Genomic DNA, 25,012 nt, shown 5'->3' with positions numbered 1-25,012 from the left:
TTTCTCAAGTTTCCAAAGCGGTATTGTGACAGTGAAAAACGGATGTACGTGCAGTGTATCAAGACAATGTTATGCAACATATGTGTCCAGAGTCATGCAAATGAACAAGGTTAAGGAATTTAAGCAATTTCTCCACTTTCCAGATTGGACACCCTCGCAACTAGGATGTTTGTGATGCTCTTATGTTGCATATAGATTAATATAGGTAGTCTGAAGTTCGCTTCAGTTTGTAGATTAATGTGTATTCATTTATGTATATATTTCTAAGAGTAGAACGCAAAATCTGCAACATAGATTCTGAAAAAGAAACCACCATTGGTTCGATCGAAAATACATAGTATCCTCTAGTTCTACGCATTCGTAAAAGAACAATGTAGTATGCAATTTAGTTGCCTCCTTCGAAGGCATATATTCCTAATTGACTACTTCCTCGCTGTAGCTCAATACTATTGGACATTGAAGAACACTGGCCATGAAATATCTTTTTTAATGCAATTATATTTTTAGAAATCTCAATTGGGATATATATTTACAATGGTTAAATTTTTACTTCTTGCCTTATTCCTCCTGTTTGCCGTAGCGGAAATTTCAGGAATTTGCTGTGATCGTGGAGAACACGGTAAGTGTGAAAAATTATATATTGGTAAACGCATGCTCCGTTTATTTCGGTTTTCTAACTGTATTTTGATATCCGAATATCAAATATGGTCAATTTTGTTTTATTCAAGACATCAGCGAATTTTTTCTATTTGGGATATCCCTAGTGCTGATTCAGGATTTATATATGAATACATTCAACGTCATATCAGATATTATCTGTTTCAGCTATAGGAACCACCTTTCAAGTTTTTCTGATAATGTAAACTTTAATAATCGTATATGCAGATTATCTCATCGCACGTGATCGATTGTTTGCAAATACATTTTCAGTGGTAATTCCAATTTCAAAAACGCGTTTGAGACATTGTCTTGATTATTTCTTCACATTTTACAAAAAATGAATGATAGGAATTAAACCAATTTTTTATGAAATGTTTTAGAAATGAGAACGTTTTAAACCTGATTATTTCACAGGCTTTTGCAAAGACTGCGCCAAAGTTAGCAGTTGGCGCCACAGGAAGTGCTGTGGTTCCGGTAGTGGAAACGGGAAGGGATGCAACCTATTTTGCTGTAACTGTGGATCGTGTAGGAATGGAAATTCAACGGTTGAATTCCATTGTGAGTTATTGATACTGTTTTGAGATTCCCAAATTGTAGAAATTACCAGTACCTATTATCATTCAATAAATCATTTTCGCCTGCCCACTAGGTAACATTGCCGTCACATGGACCAAATGAAATGCATCATAGATTAAATTGCTGTCATTTGGACAATAAACGACCAAGTTATCCTTACGAGTAGGTTTTAATTTCATTCGGAAATACCTTCCTTATTCCTCAATGTCTTTGCCTTACTTACTGGTAATTAAAAAGTAAAATCGTTAGGTTACATGCAACTGTGATGCTTATTCTACCTTTTTTTTAGTTTTTCCCTCTTTTATTTAGCTGGTTGGTTCCTACACAAAAAATACTCTTGTAAATTGAAATTGGGTGACCAGAAGGTTCAACTAAAAAATCAGAAAGATCTGAAAAGTACCTGGAACGTGTTCAACGAACTTGATCAAGATGAAGACGGCGCCATATCGCAATCAGAGTTTCGTGAAGCAATGGTTGCCAGATTATTGGTGAGATATGCAGAGAGCACCGCGGTGTACCATCTAGTCTAGCGGGTTCCATTACATTTGAACCCACGTACATTTGAACCCATGACAATTGCACCTGTATGCTATTGCACCTATGGAATTTTTTTTGTTTCACGGATAGTTAAACCCATACTAACCCTAACCCATGGGTTTTAGCACCCGCATATAGATTGAACCCGTGGATATACGCATGGGTTCAAATGTACATGGGTTCAAATGTACGGTCACCAGTCTAGCGCATTGATGGCGAACCTTTTTCATTGAATGAGCCAAAACTTTATTTTCATCATTGAAAAGAAGACCGTGGGTCATTTATATTTATTCAATGTCTGCATCAGTGAGAAACGTGTTTCGGCATCTTTTCCACAAGTATTATAATCGTTTGATTGTAGTGTGTATTTATGCATCTTTGACAGTAGTCGCGTAACGGAATGCAGAAACGTGCGTCGTAAAAGAGAGCAGGCAGCTGATATTAATGTCATGTCGTAATAAATGCATCCAACGTAAACCATCGACTCTTTTACCTTATAACTCCTTTATCCCAGCTACAATCCCAATTAATACAATTCAGTTGAGTGAAATAGAAAATTGATTGAGCATATATGTACTCCTTATATGGAAAGACGTTTTGTGCCTTTATGTTAGTACAAATACACCCCTAGTTCAAGCGTGGGCCATGTGACAGCAGTGACGCAACGCATATCTGAAACAGTACCAAAAGCAAGAAACAATACATTGTTTCGTTAGTGCTTTATATATCTTCCTTAAAGTAATTAACAAAAAACGCCACTGATGCAACATAAGGCTGATTAGAACTGTAAATTTTCATTCGTTAATATATTTAAAGTAACTGAACTCGCAGTGTTTTGATCACTTTTGGGTTTTTCCGACTGCGGTCCGCAAGGCCTCTGAAATTTTTTTGCGGTCCTTCAATCTCGCAACCTTAGACCACACGGATTTAGACCGTAAGCTACATGATATCGTCTTAATTTGTAACTGAGCATAATGGCCAGGTGGAATTTCAACATTCTTGTCGCCGTGGAAAATCCCAATTTTGGACCTGTAATAACGATATTGTTCATTTTATTGAGAATTCTCTCTTTTAATTATATTCAATTTATCGACTCACCGCCTATGGTTGCGCAATCATCCCTTTTTCTCAGAGTGCGTACAACTCCACCTTGGTTGCGTTTACGGCAGTCGCAGTACACTTATTGGTAGATTGAATTGGGCACGATTTTATTACCAATTTTCATCATTGAAATCTTAGTATGTCTTTTGCATTGATTCGTGATTTGGCGGGTCACCGAAATAAACTTGGTTGGTCACTTTGTCAGTGGTCGCCAACCCTGACTAGCGTATATTTACCGTTTAAGCTTTTCATCGCAGAAATCCCTTATATATTGCTCAATCATGGGCGTACCTTTACAGCTATTTAAAACGAATTATACTTACATTTAAATTAAATATATCTGAATGTACCTAATTTGAATTCGCAACAACACTTTACACCAAATAATTCATTTTTATCAACAGGACAACGAATCTGGCCAACTAGTTGCTTCCCATTTTTTGGACTCCAACAACGAAGAAGATATATTGGCCCTGCTTGATGTCGTTACCGAGCAGGAGGAACAAGACTTGGAACAAAGCAGAGATCTTGATGATCTTATGAAGCGGGAATTCCAGATACTCGATGCTGATAACGACGGAATGATCCAAGCAGCTGAATTTGACAAAGATCTTGAATAAACAGAAACATAATGAAATATTGCAAAACTTCTCAAAATCCATTTCACATTCTAAAAGTAACTAATCGAATTCAACTAGAAATATTCTCAACAGCAGGATCTCTCATCTTTATTTTACTTAAAACCGTGATAAACACGAATTAGATTTAAACGTATAATCATCTGTGCAGCACGAGAATCATGACATTCTATTTTCAATATTTATATTCAAGACTCTATATACTAAACCAATAGTTCCAGTTAAGGTTCTAGGAGAATATTTTTTATCTTATTTAATCAGACCTTTAGACACGAATGATGAATAAACATTTCAACGTTGTGGCTTTTTGGCTTTTTTATTAGAACCATACTAAAGTAGTAAGTAATAAAGTCCTATAACGAACGAAGACTTTATCAAAAAACCGAACGAATCGTGATCGAACGAATCCTGGTAAATGTCGCAGACGTTAGACAAATTAGACTACATATCTAACATGTCGCTATTCGCCAAAGCTTTGATTCAGGTTTGTACTGTATGTCTATATCAGTGCTCTTCAACCGGGTACACGGTATAACCAAGTGTATACCGGACCATAAATAAGTTTGGTCAGGGGGAGAGTGGGGTTTGCGGTCAAACCCCCCTTTAGGAATGTGTAAAAAACGACGACTAATAGGCGCGACTTGTCGCGCGCCGAATAAGCACACAAAACTTTATGGCTCCGGATGTCGTCAAGTAGAAGCGACGTGATTGTGACCGAATAAGGCGATTTATGGATCTCCCCAGTGAAATTCTTCCCATACTTTACCACTGCAAAATTTTCGGTGCTTATTTTAAGAGTGGTTTAGCGAATTGGGCCCTAAAATATGGTTTTTTTTTGTTTCGAACCATCATTTTAATTCATAGCATTCAACAATTTGTTTTTTAAAAGTAACGGTAAAGAATTTTAGCCTAGTCTAACACAGCTATTTTCACACTAATTTTTGATTACTGCAATTAAACTAAAACTCCTAAAAAAACAAAGTGATCATCGAATTATTTGATATATATTTAAATATTCGAAACACAATTAAAAACTAACGAATAGAATTCAAAAACGCGGAAACGAGGTAACGTTTACGACGACGCCTGAAAATCTGTTTGAGCGGATGCAAAACTACGTCACTCTTTACATCATGGTGATTGGCCAATGTCACGAAGTAAACAAGGAAGTCTGCTCGGAGAAACATTCAATCAGTCCGCAATTTCCATTTGAAGTCCTTGTTTCCGGCGAATCCTGATATATTCAGTTTCGATGTCTAAAAACATTCTGTATAACACATAACAATTTTTAGAGGATCAATTTTCTTAGTATAGAAATCGCGTTTTGCGACCTCCGGCCAGACCACCTGTTACAGTCAAACTTGGCAATTACAAAAATTTCGGCGCTCCGGAAGTATGTATACCAAGATGACGCACAACCTGAACCCTGACCTGCTACCCCCCCTACCCCATTGAAAATTCCTGGCTACGCCCCTGAGTTGAGTATACAACTGATAAAGGGTAAACGGAGGGTGTACAGCCTAGGTCAGGGATTCTAAACTCCAATATAATAAATTATAAAATATTCAAGCGAGACGACAATGCAGAGGCGGCGCACATAAAATATAAAATGTAATTTACGCAAAGAACCTACGTAAGCATATTGTTACATCACAAATTATATAGATAATGCGTTCACGTATCTGGGTTGGTGATTTCTGCTGCCATGCACTTCGTTTGATTTCCGTTGAACATTATTTCCGTTGATGCTAAGGCCGTCAGTCAAATTTATAACTTGCGGACACTAGCCTATTAGATTGATGATGATATTGCAGTAAAATATGTGCTTAAAATTTGATATTTATATAAGCATTAAATAAACATTAGTATTTGTAAGGTATACAAAGTTCTTGAAAAATTGTAAAAAAGGTTAAGGAACACTGGTCTATATCAACATTTAGTGATTACTAGATTAGTATTTATGACTCAAATTCCAACGCAGTAGGGGAGATGCGGGAGAGATGAGCCATTTTTATATAATTAGTTATATCTCCTCAATCGTTCGTAGCAAGTTGAAGACGCTCATATCACCCGAGGGCTAGTACCTCTGCTATATTACAGTGACGTCTCTTTTAAATCAACCGACCCTGTTTCTGAGTTATGCCAGTTTTGAAAAGGGATATTAAATGTCACAAGTCTCCCGCATGTTGAGGAGAGTTGTGCATATCACTGATGCGAGTTGAGCCGTTACATGAAGAATGACACGGGAAGTGGCGTTTAAGTTTTGTATTTTTTTTTATACAAATACCGCTCGCATCGTGGTGACTATACTTGGGATTGGCGGCTTTATATATATATATATACTAATGCTTACATTATTTGTTGCTTAGATGAATTAGCTTATATAGCTATATATTGATATTTTTTCTCATAAAATAAAAGCATTATTACGATTAAAACTGTTCAGTTAATTTAAATTACCATACTTTATTTTTAGGGTTAAATGGGTAGAGTTTTTCAAAGCTACACAAATTTATTTATTCGATCTTATTTTAACTTTTTAATCTTTTTCAAACAGTAAAAAGAGTTATTAATCTGAATAAAATATATGAGATCTATAAAGTTTTAAGCTCGTATCATTTTCCAACAAGCCTTTACAATTTAAAAACGATTTTAAATGAATAATAATTCAAAATTGCTTGTCAAGAACCTCGATATTTTAGCCCCCTAGGTATTTACTCTTACCCCACCTTGCCTAATGGTATATCCGACCTTGGTTTTGATCCCGCGATAGATGTGACTATGTGCAAGAGCATTGCTGGACTCCTCGCCTTCACACAGGGTGATTCACGTGATGGCTTATCGGTCGACTTTCTCCGCCAACCACGCTTGTGACGCATTGCGCTACAGCTTGAGAAGGCGTGCATGGGCAAACCATCGATATTTGGGGCGATTCAGGGGGTTTATTGCGAATAAGAAACAATCGGCAAGTTTTTACATCCATTTCTCTTGTTTTAGTTTTAGCCTATTTCATACAAAAATTCATACAATACAGTCTTTTTATACAAAACAGACAAAAAAAAAACAATTCTTTTTCGTCAAATCCCTACGAATCGCGCACTTCCACCGTCTCAGATCTTGAAGCCAACGTATAAGATTAATATTGTAATTTTTGCCGTCTATTAGTGTTGAGATTAGAGATGTACCGATACCACTTTTGTCGCCGATACCGATACCGATCCGATACCAGCTAAAAACGCCGATACCGATACGCCGATACTATAAGAAGGCCGATATTACCGATATTCCGATACCGATACTATGTAATTATCACTTAATTAGGGGTGCTGTGTAGGGCAGACGGGTTAAAACAATGGTCTTTGAGCGTTGTTCATAGTACACATTATTTCAGATCGAAAAAAAAATATATATATGTCGCATAATATGAAATTAATGTTTGGAGTTTGCTTTAACTGATTAAGATACGTTGTACAGTAACGCTAGTAATCTCGGTGTTCAATTAGAAAATTCATAAGCCGGGATGTCAAATTTCAATTTAATGTTAATATCGCGACCTTCGAATATCGTTATTCGTGTTTAAAAGAATATCGAATATCACCCACATATTCTAGCGCCGCCGTCCTACGTTCAAATTAAAAGCATTTTACAAATATTGTATTTCGTGGCTATTCGTAATCGTCGACGCAATAAGTCAAAGGCAATAAAGAATATCAATCAGCACCAACAAAAGGAAAGCCTTAACCTATAACCGTCGAGGAGGTTTTTTTAGTAAAAATAAAATGATCTCTTCCAACGAAATAGATTTTATAATATTTTACAATTGCAATCATATATTTTGAGACAGTCTAGGGCTAGGCGGTCATGTCAATATATCTATAAAGTAGTTGTGTAGTTAAACAAAATTAAAATTATAAATCAAAATTAATACCTGCGTAGAGAGATAATTGTGTCGGAATTTAGTTTATCGATGTCGACGGACTGAATGACACTCGTACTTGACGACAAACAGTCAGAATTTATACCCGTGCCAAAAGTCTATGTGCCGTTAATAAGGACCCCAATTCCACTGTATGATTTAAAACCGGGCGCCTGATTGCTTTTTGTTATGTGCTGTGTTGATATATTTCTTCATAATTACTAGGTAATATTAAAAATGTCAATATAAAAATTTGACAGCGAAAATATCTAAATTAGTTGAGCTAGTTTGGCTGATAAATAGCTGAAAACACGTGAATATTCTCTCACGGGGGTAGGAACATGTATGGCTCATAGCTCACAATCTCTCCAGACAAAAAATAAATTAAAAAGTAGTATTACAACTAATCTTTCAAAACATTTTGGACCATAACAAAAATGTAAATATATCGGAAATATCGGCCTTAATCTAACCGATACCGATACATGGCCGATACTAAATAAATGGCCGATATTGCCGATACCGATACCCGATACCGATACATCGGTACATCTCTAGTTGAGATCAGCCACATAGCGTTCACGGAAATACTATTTGAGAGAAAGGACAAAGTAGAACCTGGGTTGTATTCTTTCTGGATTATGTAATCTGTTTTAGAAAAATAAAGAAGTCGCTTTGAACGAAAACTCGTGGCTCTAATGCAAGTCAAGACTTACAACTGCGGTCCATAAAATTTCTTTTAAGTTTCCGTGTGGCCTATTTTACGCATTTAGCGTTCATACAAGACGCCAAACGTGCATTGTCCCTGCCAAACAGCGATGAAAAACGGAGGTCTGCTGAATTAACGGAAAAAATAAGGCTCCTGAAATAATGTTGTTAAAGCTAATTTATAGTCAATTAACGTTTTTATATAACAAAGCAAGATATCGATAAAGCGCATTGAGGAAGAAACGTCTATCAGGCAATTAAGCAACAATAGCTGATTATCACTTTCCCCAGGTTTTCAAAGCTGTGTTGTGATATCGGAAACGGATGTACGTGCCACGGAAAAATAAGGCTCTTGAAATAATGTTGTTAAAGCTATTTTAAAGTCAAGTATCGTTTTTATATAACAAAGCAAGATGTCGATAAAGCGCACTGAGGAAGAAACGTCTATGAGGCAATAAAGCAATAGCTGATTACACTTTTCCCTGGTTTCCAAAGAGGTGTTGTGGCAGCGGAAAACGGATGTACGTGCTGTGTATCAAGATAATGTTATGCAGCATACGATCCAGAGTTATGAAAATCATCATTTTATGAAACTATTTGGGAGCAATTTCTTCATTTTCCAGAATTGCGCGACTAAGACGTTTATAATGTGCCCGTAAAAATGCCCGTAACGTTGACATGGCACTTCACTTTACCGAAACAATCACGGTTTAGTCGCCGTGAATACGAATATTTCTAATAAAAATTTGCGTTAATTGTAACCTTGAGGTTGTTCAGTGTTTGGTTACCTCAAACTACGGGCGATTATTCCAGAAACTAAAAAAACATCACGACTCCAGACGACAAACTATGCGGTCTTTTCAAATCAATATAAACTAATGTAACAATGCGTGACATATTGTAGACTACAAATTTAAAATGTCGCCAGTCGCCATAGTTTTGATTTAGGTTAGTACTGTATGTCTATATCGACATCTAGTGATCCCTATTTATGATTTAAATTTTACCGGAGTTTGCTTCTTCTCACTGGCATTAAAACATTGTGACCGAATGCATTTAGAAAAATAAAATATTGTTTGGCCATTGAAGGTTTCCAGATGGAAGGATTTGAATCGGTTTTGCTATGCGATAATATTCAAATCGATGAAGGTTAAAGGAAGAGATTTTAAGAAACGATGTAGATTCTTTACCAGTGAAGCATTAATCTTGTTGTTTACTAGCCCAATGCTATTGAATATATACTATATATATCCCTTTAAATGACAATCAATCAGATTTATTTTATGATTATTGTGGGTTGTTTTGATAAAAGTAAAGTCTGTTGACCACCTTGGGATGCAAGTTTGACTTGACTGGCGATTTGAAATTCTTTTGACTGATTCCTCATTGGATAATACATTGTTATCTCGTATTAATTAAGCACAGATTTGAAACCAGCAATATATCATTTGATATTTCTTACTTAATGGATTTACCTATACTCGGGTACGAGTGATATTTTATCATCATAAGACTGTACATGACTGTCGAGATATTCATTATCGGCCTATCATTAAAACTTTCTAAGTGCACCAGGGGCATGAAATAGCATCAGGTCTTTTCCACTAATAAGTTATTTATAATATTGCAGTTTGCTATGATTATAGGTTTTTAAAAAATATATATGTCTTCATTAGAATGTGGTATGGATATTATGCTTCTCGACACAATGTGGCTTAGTGGAATTTCCATTTATTGACAGCTAAGACTAAGACTTTTTACTCATCAAAACAAATATTTTTGTGTGGGAGTCTCTGTAAACAAATATCCGTTTCAAAATTTTTAATAGTGGAAGAAGAAAACATTTTCATGCCATGCTCTTGACTTGTGAGGTTGTATCGTCTAATATTCGTTGACAAAATTAACGTGCTTTCGATTGATATTACACTGATAGAGAAGTGCGGAATGGTGGAAACTAACAACTTGTACTTGGTTTTTTGTTTAGTATGGAGTTGAGATAAGTCTTCTCAAATCTACATTGGAAATGCTCAAATTCATTTCACTCACTAATAATTGTGATTTTGTGTATGACTTCCATTTGCATAATAAACAGATTTATATTATCAACTTTGTCCATTTTTGTGCCGAAATAATGTGGTAGATATTTGCGTTTGTACCTCGCTTGTCATACTACAGCAGATTGTCTAGGGGAGTTGCAGGTTCGCCTTCCGATTAGGGGATGTATATTAGAGATGTAGCCTATCAGGATAATGTTGTGCAGCATACGTGTCCAGGGTCATGCAAATTAATATGTTTAAGAAATTTAACGTATTTGAGAGCAACATATATATATATATATTGCCGAAAGTGAAACACAAAATCGGAATCATAAAATACTTTGAATTCTAAAAATGAAACTATCATTGGTTTGAAGGGAGATACATAGTATCACTCCCGCATTCGTAAAAGAACAATATGGTATGCAATTAAGTTGCCGTTTGCGGAAGCTCACATTCTTAATTGACTTCTTCCTCGTTATAACTCAGTACTATTGGTACTCAGTACTTTAGAAATAACTATTAATTTCATCTTGGATATTTACAATGAATAATCTTTTAGGTATTATTGCTATACTCCTGCTTTTTGCCGTAGCGGAAATTTCGGCAATTTGCTGTGGTCGTGGACAAAACGGTGAGTGTGAAAATTATATTCGTAGACGCATGATATGCTGGTCCAAATGGTGTACATTAGTTATTCTTTCTAGTGTTTTTTTTTTGATATTCGAATATTAAATATATATATATATATATTTATTTTTGTTCTATTTGGGAATCCCAATTCAGGATTCGATTAAGTAGTAATTCCACTTTCATAAAAGGACTTGTGATATTGTCTTGAGTTATCTACAAATGTTCTTGTAACAAGTTAATCCCATTACAAATGAAATATGTTCCAGGATTGAAAAAGGTTTCATAGTGTTTCACGTTATTTTCACAGGCTTCTGCAAAGACTGCGCTAAAGTTAGCATATGGAACCGCAGGAAGTGCTGTGGTTCCGGTAGTGGAAACGGAAAGGGATGCAACATAGTGTGCTGTGACTGTGGATTATGTAGAACTGGGCGTGCATCGATTAAATTCCTCTGTGAGTATTTTATACTGTTCAAGATTCAAATTATAGAAAGTACCGGTACTTGATAACCATGCGATGAGTCCTGTTTGCCTGCCCACTAAAATTGCCGTCACATGGAACGAATGAAATGCCTTATTGATTAAATTGATGCCACTTGGACAATAAATGGCCAGACTATCGTTTCGAATAGGTTAATTTCAGCCGGAAATAGCGTCTTTATTCCTTAACGTCATTCGCTTACTGTCCATATATTTGAGCAATGTTCGTTCGTTTTTATGATGAACTCCATAACCGTACACTGTGTAGACCTGTGATGACCGGTGAAGTTACTGGTAATTATATGTAAAATCGTTGGGTTTCATGCAACTGTAATGATTTTTTTTCCTTTTTTTATTCTTTCTCATCTGGATTCAGCTGGTTGGATTTTGAGCAAAAAATTCTCTTGTAAACTGGAATTGGGAGACGAGCGGCTTCAACAAAAAAATCAGGAGGATCTGAAAAATACCTGGGACGTGTTTAACGAACTTGATGAAAATGAAGACGGAATCATATCGCAATCCGAGTTTCGTGAAGTAATGATTGCAAAATTGCTGGTGAGATATATATACAAACAGAACATTGTACTGTACATCAACCGATTAAGTTCTTTATTTACCACAGAAATCTTAATTGCTCAACTCGGCAAGAACTTGATGAAATGGAGTATAGAAGCGTGTTTGTTGTAGAGATGTACCAATGTATGGTTATCGGGAATATCGGCTATTTTTTCGGTATCGGCTAAATGTATACCGCTATTTCCGATATATTTAGCTCTTTATTGTGATCCAGAATGCTTCAAAAATAAGTTGAAATACGGATGTTGAAATTAATCGCCTCGTTAACTCTCAACTAATTTGGCTATTTTTGCTGCCAACTTTTTAAATTGACATTTTAATATGACATGGTAATTATGAAGAAATATATCAATCGAATATTTTCCAATGTGTAAAATACAACGTTATATTTGCACAAAATTAGTTTTCTAATTGAGCCTCTAGTTTACGAACGTCGATGCACAATGCATCCGAATCAATTTATGCATCTGTATCACAAACTTCGATTTCTCATCTTATCTGAAATATTTCTTTTTCAAGCTGAAATAATGTGCAGTATAAATAATGCTTAAAGACTATTGTTACAACCCGTCCGCCCTGCACCCCTAAAGTTATAATTACATAGTGTCGGAATATCGACTTTTCGAAATATTGGCGTTTTTCTGTTGGTATCGGCGACAAAAGTAGTATCGGCACGTCTCTAGTGTGTTATATCGGTAGTAAGGCATAACTCACTATCGAGTAATTAGCGCAAATTTGTTCTCCATAACAGCACTTTACATTTTATATCACCAGGACAACGAATCCGGTCAATTAGTTGCTTCTCATTTATTGGACTCCAACAACGAAGAAGATGTATTGGCCCTTCTTGATGTCGTTACTGAGCAACACGAACAAGACTTGGAACAAAGCAGAGATCTTGACGATCTTATTAAGCAGGAATTCCAAAAACTCGATGCTGATAACGATGGAATGATCCAAGCAACTGAATTTGACAAAGATCTTGAATAAACAGGAACAGAATATTTGTTGCAAAATTACTCATTATCTCATTAACATTCTAAAAGTAACTAATCAAATTCAACTATGAATATTTTCAACATCACGATCTGTCATCGTTATTTCACCTAGAACACTGATGAACACGAATTCGATTTATACATATAATCATCTGGTCAACGCGAAAATCATGACATGCTATTGTAAATATTTATATTCAAGACTCTATATACTACATAAATTTATAATTCCAGTTAATGTTCTAAGGGAATATTTTTATCTTATTTGATCAGATCAGTAGACACGAATGATGACTAAACATGATATCGTTGTGACCATACTAGAGTAATAAAATTCTCTTCGTTTGTGTTATATATGAATTATGTTTATCATGATTCAATTCAATTTGAATATATATATATTCAACAAAAACAGCCACCTATAGCGAACGAAGACTTTGTCGTGGAACCAGTATTTTGTCGAGGCTATCATTGATCCCGATTTTAAAAACAGTGGCGATCGAACGAATCCGATTTTGCCCCATTATTGTTTTGTCAATCCTATGCAAATTATCGAAACGGTTGAGCTGAATCAATTGTTAAAACTTTTGATATAGTTTGGCACGCCCGACTCCTGCACAAAATTCGATCCTATATCGCAGGGTTGGCCAACCTGCTTCCGACTGATCGGTAATAAGGTCATACACGAAAACGAATGAGTACTGGATATGCAGATAACTGCACACACGCATGCAAAACATTTCGCCGCTGCTAATAAGATCGGTTCTTTGGGCGCAATCCTAATAGAATCGTCACAAAAATTTGTATTTTTTTTGTTGAGTAAATATTTCATCATTTATATAAGATTTATTCGAATCATACAATTCAGATCTAACACCTGACTCATTTTTAGTTGTAAGTGTTGAAAATGTCCTAGAAACATGGCCAAATATTCATATATTATCCAAACAGCGGAAAAGAAATATTCCCAAACCATAAATGTTACCTGACTGCTAAAACTTCGGTATTCAATTTACAATTTCCTCCGAATCCCATTCTTCACTCGAATTAGAACAAATTGGGCATTCTAATGCCACTGCTACCGTTGCGAATACAATTTATCGCACTACTCTTGGAGCGAAACAAGTTCATTTCTAAACCTTGGCAGCGGCGAATCTTTTATTCGTTACGTAATTATATGCTCTATCGGTCTTGCCAAGACTCAAATACTATATTCGTATATCGTATTTTGCACTGTATTATTCCTTTTTTTAACACACAAACACACAACATGCGCTGCGTAAAACTGGATCTTGTTTCTTTGTTTGGTCTGATGTTGAAAAAAAATCTCCTTGACATCTACATTGAAGATGCCCGGATTCATGTTACTTAATAATAATTGTATGTATTTGTATTAATTTAGTATGATGTATGATTCGCATTTTCAAAATAAAAAAATTCATCATAACTTGAATGATTCTTGATGCACATTAACACAAATATATTTCTGTAACGTTTCGTCTGATTAAGGTCAGACTTTTTCAGACATACATAGTCCAACTACTAGTAGTTAGTAGTTATAGTTGAACTATATAAGCCTGAAGAAGTCTGACCATGGCCAGACGAAACGTTACAGAAATATATTTGTGTTAGTGTGCGGCAAGACTATTGATCACTAAGAATAGCTAACTTTTACTCTTGCTACAGCATCCTTGCATTGTTTTAATTTAATCATAAGAATCTAAAATATTCAAGAGTAATTCTGTAATGACTCGTTAGATACGCATGTCTCCAAAGTAGTTTTATGTTATCAATTTATTTAAGGATATTTTTGGAAAAATATTCAATATATTTCAGCTGAACATTAATTTCAAAATTGATAAATCTCAAAATTTGAAGATTTCATTTCGTTAGATGATGTCAGATGATGATGGTTAACTCGTTGCTAATTTTCAACGGCGAATTTCGTTGAATTTAATAGAATGCCCCATTGTGTACCAGGGTGTGTTTGAAGAATGCACCCCACCAACGCAGAGGAACCGAAGAGAGATTTTCAGTCAGCACATTTTGCATGTTATCTAGGATGAGCTGTTGTGGGGTATGACATTATAGATTGGTGCCTATTGGATATTTATCAAGAACTACGCGCACCGGCAGTTTAATGTTTTATATTTTCCACCAAGCGTTAATTTGATTATTTTGTGGACAGTTCATTGCCAATAGCCAAAGAATAGTTCTCTGAAAAGATATTTTCAGCCAGCACATTTCTCGTATTATCAACGATCAACTAACTGTTGGGGGTATTATGACATCATAGATTGGCACCTATTAATCAAGATCAAGAACTACGCGCACTGGCAGTGTTATATTTTCCACCAAGCGTTAAATTGATTATTTTGTGGCCAGTTATTGCCAATAGCCAAAGAATAGTTTGCTGAAAAAAATTTTCAGCCAGGACATTCTTCGTATTATCAACGATAAGATGTTGTGGGTACTATGACATCATAGATTGGCGCCAATTGTATATTTATCAAAAACTACGCGCACCGGCAGTTTTATGCTTTACATTTCCCACCAAGCGTTAATTTGATTATTTTGTGGACAGTTTATTGCCAATAGCCAAAAAATAGTTCTCTGAAAATAGATTTTCAGCCAGCACATTTCTCGTGTCATCAACGATCAGCTGTTGTGGGGTATTATGACATCATAAAATGACGCCTATGAGATATTTATCAAGAACTACGCGCACTGGTAGTTTTATGTTTTATATTTTCCACCACGCGTTAATTTAATTCTTTGTGGCCAGTTTATTGGCAATAGCCAAAGAATAGTTCTCTAAGAGGATGTTTTCAGCCAGCACATTTCTCGTATTATCAACTATCAACTATTGTGGGTATTATGACATCATAGATTGGCACCTATTAATCAAGAACTACGCGCACCGGCAGTTTTATGTTTTTTTTTTCACCAAGCGCTAATTTGATTAGTTTGTGGACAGTTTATTGCCAGTAGCCAAAGAATAGTTGACTGAAGAGAGATTTTCAGCCAACACATTTTTGTTTAATCAACGATCAGCTGTTGTGGGGTATTATAATAATATAGATTGGTACCCGGGGCGGATTAAGCCCCTTTGGTGCCCTAAGCACTGAAGACTTTGGTGCCCCCTTATGTGTAATTAAATTATAAAAACAAAAACCACATAAGGGCTATTCCAAGTGACACCACAGGACAATTCCAGAAATTTTGCATGTTGTTAAATTCAATATATTTTTACTTTTTCAGCTACATGTTTTGTTTCATTGTCCAATCAGTTGCTTTATTGAAAATGTAAAAAATTGCACAAAAGTTACACCCAACCTTACTTAGTAGATAAAAAAAAATATAGTAAAATATAGCGTGACACTACAGGACGGCAAATCCACCATGCACTAACAGTACGTTGTGTTGTGCTGTAAATTTTTGTGATGGTACAGTAGGAGCCCATAATATTTTCTGGTGCAGTAGCTGAACTACCCCTCTATGTGTTGCTCAAGTTACTTAATGTAACACTGTAAATCCATGTCAATAATGTGCATATTGTATGTGACACTACAGGACGTGACACTACGGACATTTTTCCACTTCGGAATAGCGGCATCTATCATCTCTTGAAATTCTGGTAATAAATCGTTAAATGGGTGAAGAAATGTTCTACACCACTGCAAACATTCAAACTTTATTAACTTAAATTCAGTGCGTCAATTCCATATGAAATAACTGTACCACACAATCAAACACTTTGTATCAGGAATCATCACAAAATATGTCAATTATACCAAAATTTCTGCATTTAAGGACATTTTTTATAAACCATGAAAAACCTGGGTGAAATTTTAAATTGTTCGATGAAATGAATGCAGTCCAATAAAATTCCAATGTCTTTTGATATCAAAAATAAAAAAAAATTACTTTCACTACACTTTTTAAAAAATTGATGGAATTCAACTTTTGCTCGGAATGGCCCATAAGTGTATTATCCTTTGAAAATAATCACAACCAACAGTAAACAAAACAACTTTTACGAACATTCTTAGATTTTTTAACTGTTATATATATATAGCCGATATATATATCGGCCGTTTACTGCCGATATGATATATCGGCAAACACGCAATATCGGGCCTGAGCTATAATCCGGAGGGAATGTGACAATAAAAGATTCATGCCTCCAGTCTCAACGTGAATCGAAATACCAAGGATACAAGTCACAACCCAAAAATTTTATCGGTACCTAGTAGTCTACCTCAGGGTGGTCCAAGGTTGCTAGGTTGAAGGACCGCAAAAACTTTTGAGGAGGTCTAGCGGGCCGCAAGTCGGAGAAAACCCAAAAGTGATCGAAATATAGCAATTTACAACAACGAGAGTTCACTGTTCTAATTAGACTATTATTATGTTGCACGGGTGGCGTTCTTTTAAAGAAGATATATAAAGCCTTTAGTTATTTTAAAGTTAATTCCCGAGAATTACCGTTGTATTTTCCGCATCTCGCATTTGATGTCGCTTCAAATTATATTACTTTGTGACAGATATTACTTGAAATCAAACCAGACACTGTGTGATGGGCAAGGAAATACGTTTCCGCCGTGTTTTCCTTATGTCACCTTTCTTGTGACACTCATTTTATTACGAAATGTTATATTAGAGTAATTTAAAAACTTGCAGCGTGAGCAAGCTCAGTGCCATCGTCAAATACCAACCAAGTCCGTCCAAGTTGGTATTTCGGGACCTAGCTGAAAAAAATGGACTGCGCGGCGTTAAGACGGCTCTGCGTTTCGTCACTACTGTCACATGGCCCACGCTTGAAAACAGAGGAGTGTTTTTACTAATATAAAGGCACAAAGCGTTAGAAAAAGGTTCGAATTTCGGGATCCCAACCCCAGTTGGAAGGGCTAAAAAAGATCATAAACGTTCTGCGATATGATACAACTATACGCTAAAATGGTTCTGTGAGCCGCCCGGAATGTATCAGCGTGACAGGGTTTGAACCATCCTGGTCTACCTTATCAAAAAACTCCCGACTTCGCTGACCACTAGATTGTTGAAATGCGATCGTGGAACCGCCACATAGTGCAAATAATTCATTGGTCCAATTGTTGAAGAGAAAAGAAATTATTTTAAAACAAAAATGCAGCAACAAGGAGAATACTAGAAAGAAAAAACAACAACAATTTAAGAAACCGACTAATAGGCCCATTTCGTGACCAATTATTAAGTTTCAGTGTTTATTTTTAATAAAGAAAGTTAATGATACTTGAAGACGAAAAATAAGCAAACATTTTGAGGTTGAGGCATCCGGTGAACTCGTAATATTTTACTAAACACCGATAAACTATATAAAATTGGCTGTTGGCTGTATATGCATATTCCTGGCAGTATATGTATGGCACGTTACCAACCCCATCGGCACACAATACCGGAATAATAATTTAAAAAATGTATGAAAATTCTTGCTTTCACTTTCATCGCGTAACTATATCGCGAATATTAAAATCATGAAACGTAGCTCACTAGTCTACTGCAATCCAAAAGCAGTTTGCTCACAGCCTAAACTCGGCAAAACAAGTGCGTTACAACAATGCAGAATATACTCAGATCGACTATTTCCCACGTAGGTTCAACTAAGGGCCGGATTTAGACGATAAGACATTCTACCCTAACATTCTACACTTCCACGCTCTCAGATATTGAGGCCAACGTATAAGATTAATAATGTAATGTTTGTAATTTTTGACGTCTATTAGTGCTGTGATCAGTCACATAGCGTTCACGAAAGTACTATTTGAGGGAAATAACAAAGTAGAACCTGGGTTGTATTTATTCTGTAGTATGTGATCTGTTTTATAAAAATAAGGAAGTCGCTTTGAAGGAAAACTCGTGACTTTAATGCAAGTCAAGACTTACAACTGCGGCCCATAAAATTTCTTTTAAGTTTTCGTGTGGCCTTTTTTACGCATTTACCGTTCATACAAGACGCCAAACGTGCATTGTTCCTGCCGAGCAGCGATGAAAAACGGAGGTCTGCTGAATTAGCGGAAAAAATAGGGCTCTCGAAATAATGTTGTTAAAGCTATTTTATAGTCAATTACAGTTTTCATATAACAAAGCAAGATGTCGATAAAGCGCATTGAGGAAGAAACGTCTATCAATCAAGAAAGCAACAATAGGTGATTATTACTTTCCCCAGGTTTTCAAAGCTGTTTTGTGACAGCGAAAACGGATGTACGAGCCACGAAAAAAATAAAGCTCTTGAAATAATGTTGTTAAAGCTATTTTAAAGTCAAGTATCGTTTTTATATAACAATGCAAGATGTCGATAAAGCGCATTGAGGAAGAAACGTCTATCAGGCAAGAAAGCAACAATAGCTGATTATCACTTTCCTCAGGTTTTCAAAGCTGCGTTGTAACAGCGGAAACGGATGTACGTGCGACGAAAAAAATAAGGCTCTTGAAACAATGTTGTTGAAGCTATTTTAAAGTCAATTACCGTTTTTATATAACAATGCGAAATGTCGATGAAGCGCACTGAGGAAGAAACGTCTATAAGGCAAGAAAACAACAATAGATGATTATCACTTCTTCCAGGTCTCTAAAGCGGTGTTGTGACAGCCGAAACGGATGTACGTGCCGTGTATCACGATAATGTTATGCAGCGTACGGCCAAGGGTCATGCAAATTACATTTAAGAAACTATTTGGGAGCAAATTCTTCATTTTCCAGATTGCTCGACCGCGCCACTAAGCCGTTTATAATGTGCTTATGTTCCATAGTGATATGTGGGTTATATATCGACATTAATCTATAAACTACAGATAACTACAAGCTTTTGGTAATATATGTATGTATTGCCTGAAGTAAAACGCAAACCTGTAACCTTAAGATCCTAAAAAAGATTCTTAAAAAGAAACCACCGTTGGTTCAAACAAAAATACACGGTATCACTTACGCATTCGTGAAAGAAAAATATGGTATGCAATCAAATATATTTGTTCGGAGGCCAATATTCTTAATTGACTACGTTCAAGTTATAGCTCAGTAGTAATATTAGGAATCGAAGAACATATCTTTTTTTTGATGCGATTATATTTTTAGAAACAACTATTATTCTCATCTGAGATATTTACAATGGATAAATTGTTAGTTCTTAGTGCTATATTCCTGCTTTTTGCCGTAGCGGAAATTTCGGCACGTTGCTGTGGTCGTGGAAAACACGGTAAGTGTGAAAATTTATAGATTGGTGGACGCATTCGCCGTAAATGGTTTATTTCTCCTTGTGGTTTTGTGACATTCAAACATCAAATTTGTTATATTTAATATATCGGCGAATTTTGTTCTATTATCTGTTATGAATATAGGAATGACCTCTCAAGTTTTCTGATAATATAGACTCTAATAAACGGATATGTAGATTTTAGCAACCATATTTTTATTCCCATTAAAAAAGTGTTTGGGACATTGTCTTGATTACTTTTCCTCATTTTACAAAAATGAATGGTTCGAGTTAAACTAATTTAATTTTAAATGAAATGTTTTGGGATTGAGAAAGTTTTAAACGTTATTATTTCACAGGCTATTGCAAAGATTGTTCTAAAACTAGCCTACTGGGCAAAAGAAAGTGCTGTGGCGGGGGTAGTGGATACGGGTACGGATGCAACGCATTTTGCTGTAACTGTGGATCATGTAGAAGTGGAAGTCCATCGATTGAATTTTATTGTGAGTTATTGATACTGTTTCAAGATTCAAATTATAGAAATGCCCAGTATATTTATTATCATTCAATAAATCATTTTCGACTGCCTACTGTATAAAATTGCCGTCAAATGGACCAAATGAAATGCCTCATTGATCAAATTGCTGTCACTTGGATAATAAATGACTAAATTATCCTTAAAAATAGGGTATTTTCATTCGGAAATAGCTTCTTTAATCCTTATCGCATTCGCCACCGTGTTCATATATTTGCGTATTGTTCGTGCAGACCGGGAATTTTGGTTACCGGTAATTAAAAGTAAAAGCGTTAGGTTACATGCAACTGTAATGCTATTTCTTTTTTTCCCCAATTTTATTCAGCTGGTTGGTTCATACACAAAAAATACTCTTGTAAATCGAAATTGGGTGACCAGGAGGTTCAGCTGAATAATCAGGAAGATCTGAAAAATACCTGGAACGTGTTTAACGAACTTGATCAAGATGAGGACGGCGTTATATCGCAATCAGAGTTTCGTGAAGCAATGGTTGCCAGATTATTGGTGAGATATGCAAAGAACGTCGCGGTGTACCATCTAGCGTATATTTACCGTTAAGGTTCTTCATCACAGAAATCCCTTATTGCTCAATCATGGCCGTGCCTTTATAACAATTTAAAACGAATTATACTTACATTCAAATTGAATTTATATAAATGTACATAATTTGAATTCGCAACAACAATTTACATCAAAATATTTTAGGACAACGAATCTGGCCAAATTGTTGCTTCCCATATTTTGGACTCCAACAATGAAGAAGATGTATTGGCCTTTCTTGATGCCGTTACCGAGCAAAACGAACAGAACTTGGAACAAAGCAAAGATCTTGATGATCTTATGAAGCAGGAATTCCAGAAACTCGATGCTGATAACGACGGAATGATCCAAGCATCTGAATTTGACAAAGATCTTAAATAAACAGAAACAGAAGATTTATTGCAAAATTATTCATAATATCTTTTTCATTCTAAAAATAACTATTCGAATTTAACTATAAATATTTTCAACACCCTACCCTTTTCATTGTCACCCTAGTTAGAACCCTGATAACATGAATTAGATTTGACCATATAAACATCTGTGCAACGATAATCCTGTCATGCTATTATAAATATTTATATTCAAGACTCTATATACTAGCCTACATATATATACTAATAGTTCCAGTTGAGGTTCTAAGTCTAAGAGAATATTTTTGGCTTATTTAATCAGATCACTAGACACAAATGATGACTGAACATGTTAACTTTGAGGTTTTGTAATTAGAACTACATTACAAGTAATAATAAAATCCGCTTCTTTCGTGTTCGTGTTTCTTACAGAGTGATCAAGGCGTTTTGGCTTTTTCGATGTCTATCGATATTTTAGTGTCTATTATTAAAATTACATGAAATAAAATATTCTGGGTGCAACAATTGCCTATTGCTTAGCTATGTCAGTTTTCAGTTGTTATTGGACACGTTAGTAGACATACCGATCGTTTTGCATTATTTTCGGACACCGAGTGAAAAACTTGAAAAGTCGCTTTTCTTTTTGATTACCGGACCAATTTCTTCAAATTTTCAGTGGTTAAAGACGGAATTTTTTTTAGAAGGCCATTACTTTTATATATTTTAAATATTCTCTTAGCTCTGTTGGATTCGTTTTTTTGTTTGCTGTGACGTCACCAAATGTTCTGCGGACGCGCATCAGCTGATTCCGTTCAGGGCGTTTGCCGGTGGATCTAGTATAGTGCTTAGCGAAAGTGGAAATTTTTTTATGCCGAACGGTGGACTGTGGTATGATTTTCGGAAATTGGCGAAACGCTATACGTGTCCATATATTTGAGCATAGCTCCCTAATTCCATAAATAGTTGTAAAGAAATAACTTAATTGTCATTATGCCTTCCGATAAGCTCTAGTTAAATTGCAATAATTTAAATTTGATCTCGCGAATGCTCTGATAAACAGTTCCAAACTTTGCTACCATGTTTCTCCTAAAATAGAACAGGGTTACAATCACTTCAGGCTAGGTATTATTAACGGGGAACACGGTGTTAGTACGGCAATACATGTTTCAAACATGTAAACTCGTTTGTAATCGCCAACACTCTTTTTAATAGTAAGCTATAGGGGAAATTCTATAAGGTATATCGCAAGTTTAGGTGGAACATTTAATTATATCACATATACTGAAGCGGCACCTGTAAAATATTGGTATCCGCCTATCATTTCTTTTTTTCAAACTTTTTTATATGGAGGTCAGCTTGACTGTATTGTGTCGGGTGTGCATTCTGGGTCTACCATTCAATAATTACTTTTTGTTTTTGAATCCTTCATCATGCTGAGGTGGAAATCATCATAATAGCAACCGAAAATACAACTTTCAATGGGAAAAAACATTTGTGTGGCTCACTAAATCAACTGATCTGAATCAGCGTATTGCCAACTGTGCAAATCCCCTATTGTGCCAAGAGTTTCAATCATGAGGATTTTGTACTTAATAAATTTGTTCGCTTTTTGGTTCCTTGTCTTGGCTTTTTTGATCACTGGAATCTGGCATATATGGTAAGGTAAATATGGTAAGTACTTCACTTTACCAAAACAATCACGGTTTAGTCGCTGTAAATACATATACTTAATGAAAAATTTAATAAAATTTTAAGTTAATTGTAACCCCGAAGTTGTTCAATGTAACGTGACCTTAAGAAACTGCGTTCGTTCCGGAAAGTAAAAAAAAGAAACATCACAAACCCTAACTATGCGTTTTCATTGACTTATTATAAACTAATGTAACGATGCGTGGCACTTCGTAAAATACAAAAATTTCGTAGAATTTAAAATGTCGCCAGTTTGGATTCATGTTAGATTACTGTATGTCAAGATCGACATTTCGTGATTTATGACTCAAGTTCCAGTGCAGTATGGTTCTTCTCAACGGCATTAAAAGTCTGTGATCAAATGCATTTAGAAAAAAAATATTTTCGGCCAGCTTACGAAGATGGCAGTTTTTGACAATGACAAGTGGAAAAAGGTTGGGTCGCGACATCTATTAATCGCTCTTGCTATTTGGAAATATTCAAATCGATGAAGGTTATTGGGCGAGAATTACGCTCAAGGAACGATGTAGATTTTAAATTGGTATTTAAATATTGTTATTCACTATAGCTTAATGCTATTGAATATATATTATATCACTTTAGATACCTATCATTCAGATTTATTGTATGATGATTGCGAGGTCTGATGACATTGTTTCAATGAAAGTAAGATTTTTGACCCTCTTAAAGGTGCAAGTTTGACATGACTGGCATTCTAAAATCTTTTATCTGATTTCATATGTGACATGAATTATTATCGAATAATATCGAATTTCCAAGTGGGATCTAACTAGTATCAGTATAATCCAATATTAGTTATCGACAATATTGCAAAATATACTGTATGTTATTATTGGGATGTGGTATAGACATTATGCAATTCACAGTATGTTTGTACAATTTTGTTTTTGATGCTTTTTGACTCAATAATGTGGTCTAGTGGAATTTCCATTTATTGACAGCTAATGTCCGTAAACAAATATCCGTTTCAAAATTTTTAATATAAGGACATGAAAACACTTTGTAAGTCATGCTCTTGACTTAGCAGGTCGTCTCTATCATTTTCCATACACCAATGTATGCGAAATATTATATAATGAACATAATCATGATGCATATTTTGTTGAATTCAATAATTTTTTTGTTGTTTTACAATTAATTCCGTTTTGGTTCAACAAATACTCTTTATTTTTCGGCAAAACGAGTGTTCGCAATGTATTGTCCGCACTTGCTGACAAGATAGCATGTCTTGGATTGATATTACACTGATATATAAGTGCTGTATAGCGGAAATAAAATGTTGTTGTTAATGTAATTTGTTGTACTTGTTCTTTTGTTTGGTCTTGAGTTGGAGCAAAATAGAAAAATATTCTCCACTTTGTTGATTCTTTTACCGAGGTAATGTAGTAGAGTAGTAGACATTAGCATTTGCACAGTACTCGTCATCGATTCTAATCAGATTTGGGATGTGTATTAGAGATTCCTGGTCTGACCACCCAAATTACAGAGTCCGCCACTTCTATATATACTGACTTCGATATGGAAGAGGACACATTTTTTTTCTTCGTTAATTTTTATCAACCGTCGTCAAATGGCATCGGCCTTCCACTTCTGATATTTTGAGAGTCATGCAAATTTTTTTTAAATCGCACCTGCTAAAAAGTGACAACTTATTTCTAGAAACGCCACGTAACCCTTTGCTCAATCGCGCACGTTTCACCCTCCCCGACCAGCGTATAGGATTAATAAAGTAATGTAATATCTGTGAATTTTGCTCGTTTAATAATGTTGTGGTCGGTCACATAATGTTCACG

At 35.4% G+C, this 25,012-nt stretch overlaps 2 protein-coding genes across 5 annotated transcripts; both read left to right on the top strand.

Annotated features, from left to right (window-relative positions):
- Positions 1–327: 327 nt before the first annotated feature.
- LOC120325699 (uncharacterized) lies at positions 328–14,379 on the top strand. Of its 4 annotated transcripts, none has more exons than XM_078112088.1 (4): positions 328–619; positions 11,113–11,256; positions 11,659–11,837; positions 12,633–14,379. In XM_078112088.1, the coding sequence occupies exons 1-4, from the start codon at positions 535–537 to the stop codon at positions 12,846–12,848; spliced, it is 624 nt and encodes a 207-aa protein (XP_077968214.1). In that variant the 5' UTR covers positions 328–534; the 3' UTR covers positions 12,849–14,379. The 4 variants fall into 4 exon arrangements, with proteins under 4 accessions (XP_077968214.1, XP_077968213.1, XP_039247740.2 ...); XM_078112087.1 differs by lacking the exons at positions 11,113–11,256; positions 11,659–11,837 and adding exons at positions 1,075–1,218; positions 1,546–1,724 and having other exon boundaries at positions 479–619; positions 12,633–13,127; XM_039391806.2 differs by lacking the exons at positions 11,113–11,256; positions 11,659–11,837; positions 12,633–14,379 and adding exons at positions 1,075–1,218; positions 1,546–1,724; positions 3,279–3,815 and having other exon boundaries at positions 485–619.
- A 5,547-nt stretch (positions 14,380–19,926) lies between these two features.
- On the top strand, positions 19,927–22,034 carry LOC144422165 (uncharacterized). Its single transcript, XM_078112051.1, has 4 exons — positions 19,927–20,084; positions 20,441–20,584; positions 20,942–21,120; positions 21,322–22,034. Exons 1-4 carry the CDS (start codon positions 19,997–19,999, stop codon positions 21,535–21,537), a joined length of 627 nt encoding a protein of 208 aa, XP_077968177.1. The 5' UTR covers positions 19,927–19,996; the 3' UTR covers positions 21,538–22,034.
- The last annotated feature ends 2,978 nt before the right edge of the window (positions 22,035–25,012 follow it).

The sequence above is a fragment of the Styela clava genome, chromosome 4 (assembly GCF_964204865.1).
Source record: "Styela clava chromosome 4, kaStyClav1.hap1.2, whole genome shotgun sequence".
Classification (NCBI taxonomy): domain Eukaryota; kingdom Metazoa; phylum Chordata; class Ascidiacea; order Stolidobranchia; family Styelidae; genus Styela; species Styela clava.
The sequence above is the reverse complement of the archived record's forward strand: the minus strand, read 5'-3'. Positions and strand labels throughout refer to the sequence as shown.